This window comes from Eimeria mitis, genomic scaffold, assembly GCF_000499745.2.
Source record: "Eimeria mitis Houghton genomic scaffold, Emh_scaff809, whole genome shotgun sequence".
NCBI lineage: Eukaryota > Apicomplexa > Conoidasida > Eucoccidiorida > Eimeriidae > Eimeria > Eimeria mitis.
The window spans coordinates 2,264-6,811 of record NW_013575943.1 but is presented as its reverse complement, the minus strand read 5'-3'; the positions used below and the strand labels follow the sequence as shown (position 1 = coordinate 6,811).

The window sequence follows — 4,548 nt, the reverse complement described above, 5'->3', positions numbered from 1 at the left end:
TTGTGCAGGCGGAAGCCGCAGTTGAAGAACTCATGTCTTCATTTAAATGGCTCAGGGATATGTTGAAGGGTGTTTCTGATGAAATGCTTCAAACCCATCCATTTTACCGTCACCCTGGGCCTCAGATGATACTCAGCGGGAGGGTTTTTGACCCAGAAAAAGCTAAATCATTTGCAGCGAGTCATCAAAAAATAGTCTATTTGCTTTCAGAGTGCAGAGAACTATTTAAGAAGCCGTTTCTAACCGAAGCGGAGTCTAGCCTGCTTATGGAGAACACGGAACGCCTGTGCGGATATGCAGCAAACCGCATGCCGGTCAGTAGCGAGCCAAAAAATGCCATTGACAATCTTGGAAGGGCGTTTATTGTTCTCGATAGTCTATACTGTTCAGCAGAAGTGCTTGGAAAGAGCGCCAGGAAGGAGGTGTGGTGGCCATGGATAGCCCNAGTCTATACTGTTCAGCAGAAGTGCTTGGAAAGAGCGCCAGGAAGGAGGTGTGGTGGCCATGGATAGCCCATCACATAAGAACTGCAGGGCACGGCCTTCGCCCCCAAAAGCTTCTCTATGGAGAGCCAACGTGGAGTTATGCCGTCGGAACTGCTGTTAATGCTGCGTTCGGGTACTACAGGTTAGGGGAAAGAGCTCCCCTGCGTCTTGTGGTCTGCTTAAAATTGGCGCTTGTGATATTATCCAAGTCGACGGAGTTCAAAAGCATCAAGTGGGAGCCTTGGAGACTAGATGCCGAAGAATGGCTTTTCACCAAAGCGGATGGCGGAGGGGATAGTGATGAATCAGATGAAGAGTGAACAAGACGCCGGTTATGAAATGAAGTTCGTGCACTTCGGAGCACAGATGTGCGCCAACACTTGTATTCGCTGCAGCCATAGGAGGCTAAGGCGCAAAGCTAAGCAAGATATCAGGAAGTCTGTGCAGCGATAAAATTCGTTTGTCTTTGGAAATGAGTGGGTTCAAAGGAACCATAATGATAGATNAAGTCTGTGCAGCGATAAAATTCGTTTGTCTTTGGAAATGAGTGGGTTCAAAGGAACCATAATGATAGATATTAGTTGTCCAAGCATCTAGGTTGTTGATACTGCAGTATTGGAGGCTCGGATTGGCTGAATAACGTCGTCTTGTGAGGCCTGTGCAGAGTATGTTGATGTCCGTATATAATCTAGAGCCCTTTAATGATAACTCTGGAAGGGCTAACGATATACAAAGGACGGATGTGACGTAACGGAATAAAAAGGCGCCGGACTGGATGGTCAACCACCAAGATATAGTGCCTCCAGTTGAGGGCAAAACCGAAGTATACGACCAATGAAAATCCGAATTCTAATGAAAGCGCCTCCCTTTCCAACGCAGCGGAGCAGGAGCCGACACTCTCATTGAGTTACTCTCCACGACTGAGCAGTGGGCCAGTTGCTGAGGGCAGTCGGAAGTCCCAATGTGGAACTTCTTCTCCGCAAATATGTACAAAATGTGCATCAAATGCGCTTTGTCTGTGTTTATTCGGTTGGGCTTTCCAGTGTATTTGAATGCCTAACAGCGGTTCGTCCCGATCACCTGTAACGGTGGAGTCGCGAACGGATTTTACTTTATTCGCTGGGGTCTATCCATCGCATCGATCGACGTGTAGAAGTTGGTGAAAACATGCGTAAAGACCCCCCTTTGATGTACTTTGTTGACTTCCAATATGTGTTTCAATAAGTGTTTAGTGCTGTGCTTCATTGTGCCTTTTCAGTTTCGTGAATCGACGACATTCCGTCTTGTCAGTTCGCATCAGCGCATATATGAGGTAGGCCTTGGCATTTTCGGCCGTAATCTGGCATCTACGGATAGCCGGGAAAGTGTCCGGTTATGTTGTAACCAGCCAAGCTGGTGCTGCACACTGGCAACGGCGGTGTCTTTCGTGAAGGCTGCTTTTTCCTGCGACTTCTGCGGCCACTGGGCAAGCAATCATTGTGTAGTGCATGAGCTCCAGAAGGTATTAGTTGCGTTATGTTTTATTGCAAGTTTAGAATATGAATAGAATACTTTATTTAGAGTTTCTCACGTAGACTGGTAACGGAAGAGCGGTAGGGTGTTTTGGCAGAACACCTTAGGGATCCCTGACTTGGAGCTATACAAGATAAGGCTGCCGACTGCTACCGGACACTCTGAGAGCATGGAAAAGTGACACTGTCTAGCAAGGTGCCTACCCCGGGTTCCCTGTGAACGGGGGTTCGGTTACTCCCTGAGAACTTTGTTTCTCAATGTTTCTAGGAAGTTTCGATGAAGATGGTCCCTAGCTTATATCTCCTCTTCAGCTATCCGCTCTGCTCTATCGATCGACTACTCGAGAGGTGAATATCGATGCTCCTCCTTTGGTGACGCTGCAAATTGTTTCTTATGATATGTGTTATGGGATATACTTATTAGGATGGAGTAAACTGGTTGATAATTATTTCAGTTGGAAATATATAACTAATACGATATATATACTTAATTACTACGTATCGATTGCATATCTCTCCAGCAAGCCTGGTGATCCCCACTGGCGTCGTAGTGACCTGCGGCGAAGTGCTCAGCAGAGCACTTACAGGCTTGCTGGAGAGATAAGAAAGCTATGGGGAGTAACTAAGCAATATATATTTATATATATAACTTCGCCAGAAATAATAGTCAACCTGTTTACTCTACTTGAGCACAACAAATATATACCGTAAAATAAGAAAAACTAGTAATAAAGGCTCCGCCTGTATTATTACTAGTCTCACTTTGGTTTGCTGGAGGAGCTTGGATCTTTCTTCCACCGAAGTACATATACTTCCTGCGACGACTTCAGCAACTCCGCACATTTCGACGAGTAATGAATTAGGTATACGAGCGGGCATCATCGCACTAATCAGCATATCTCTGTCAGTCTGTCTGCAGCTTATGTGTAATGCATGAGCACTACAATGAGTTAGTTTCATTATTTTCGTTAGAGAGGCAATGTTGTTTATCAGGTAGAAAGTACTGGGTTCGCCGTCGCGCATAAGTCGGTTAGCGACAATCCGTTAGAGATTATTTCCGCAGCCAAAATATCTTTTGTGTCGTCAATAAGTATTGAATTATTACTTCCAGGTCATTCTTGACCTGACCTCTTGAACCCCAGGGCATTGCAGTTGTGGGCCGTTGTGATTTAAAATCGCCTTACGTTTCTCTGCGNGACCTCTTGAACCCCAGGGCATTGCAGTTGTGGGCCGTTGTGATTTAAAATCGCCTTACGTTTCTCTGCGTTTGTCGGCCTGTTTTCGTCCTGGGTTAAGGCGGATTCGGCTTGTTGCACGGTCGACACTACCACAGAGATGCGCTTAGCGGGCGCAGGACCTTTTCGAGCGGGTAGTGTAGTGTAGAGCTCTCTCTGTCGCTACTATCATTATGTCCTATGCCTGCCTTGTAATGCGAGTTTCTGGCCTTGCTTAAGGTCTAAAGTGAGCAGAAATGATGCCAAAGACTTGATGTAAAAGTTCCCCCACAAAGCAGCTGATATCCTTTCTCAGTCCGCAGGTATCTTGGGCGTTGAGCTCAGTTTCTGGGGCTCGCGGAGAGGAGGCAGCCTAAGTGGAGTTGTAGCGCACCTCGCTGCGGCTGGGGAAGGAAGCCAGCCTCACGTGTGCACAGAAGTAAAATGCAACGACGCTTCCTTTACTGCATGCTTTACCTCTGCATACGCTTATCTGGTGCTTGTTTTTGCTTGCGCGCAACCAACTGAAGCCAAGTGAATGTTCCTGTGGTAACTGCAGGCAGACTCCGTTACACCAGTGGGCATTCACCACATGAGGCACTGACCCCTACGGGGTCAGGGCAGGGTAAGAACTATTACTATTCTTCTTCGCCTTGGACGATGTGACTCTGATACGAATAAGAGGCTGTTAGTTGGTATTTTGGCTTAGTTTTGGGAAATTACGTACAGTGTAGCACATATATGCAGAGCATCCACGAAGGTAAGCACAGAACATAATAGTAGTGACGTCAGAGTGACCTGCGTCACTGCACGATGTCTCCTGACCAACTTGAAAATCACAGGAAAGAGGTAACCACACTCACTGATAAATGATAGATCATAGCCACCTCCAGATGCTCATTCACTCTTACGGGGGGATGTATAAATATGACGATAGTTCTCGAGAGAAGCAGATGCTGATGGATGTTAGCTATTAAGCTCTCAAAACGTGGACGGTCACGCCTGATTTCCCCCTGCCCCCGATACAGACGATCTTCAATATTCTTGGTGGCGTGCGGCATCTCTCAACCCTCAACCTCAAATCTGGCTTCCACCAGATTCCCACGGCCCCGGAAAGCCTTTGGAAGATCGCGCCCTGCTCCATCTTGGGTCGCTTTTAATAGAAAGTGATATCCTTTGGCCTTAGTGGCGCTCCTGCAGCATTCCATGTGCCCCAAATCACTCTGCCGAGACACAACATGCTTGTTCCAACCACTTCGCATCCCTTGGAGGCGCTGGAGCAACGTCTCTATGAATTTCATCACAGACATAACCCGGCAGTTGAGTGACGAAATCCAC

The 4,548-nt window shown here is 47.0% G+C and overlaps 1 protein-coding gene across 1 annotated transcript in view; it reads left to right on the top strand.

Annotated features, from left to right (window-relative positions):
• Positions 1 to 805, top strand: part of EMH_0022780 (uncharacterized protein) — a gene marked incomplete at both ends in the record, with an annotated part of 2,759 nt that extends 1,954 nt beyond the window's left edge. The window contains 3 exon segments of the mRNA XM_013502014.1: positions 211 to 444; positions 448 to 493; positions 628 to 805. Of these exon segments, the coding sequence (XP_013357468.1) occupies positions 211 to 444; positions 448 to 493; positions 628 to 805 (458 nt within the window).
• Positions 806 to 4,548: the final 3,743 nt, after the last annotated feature.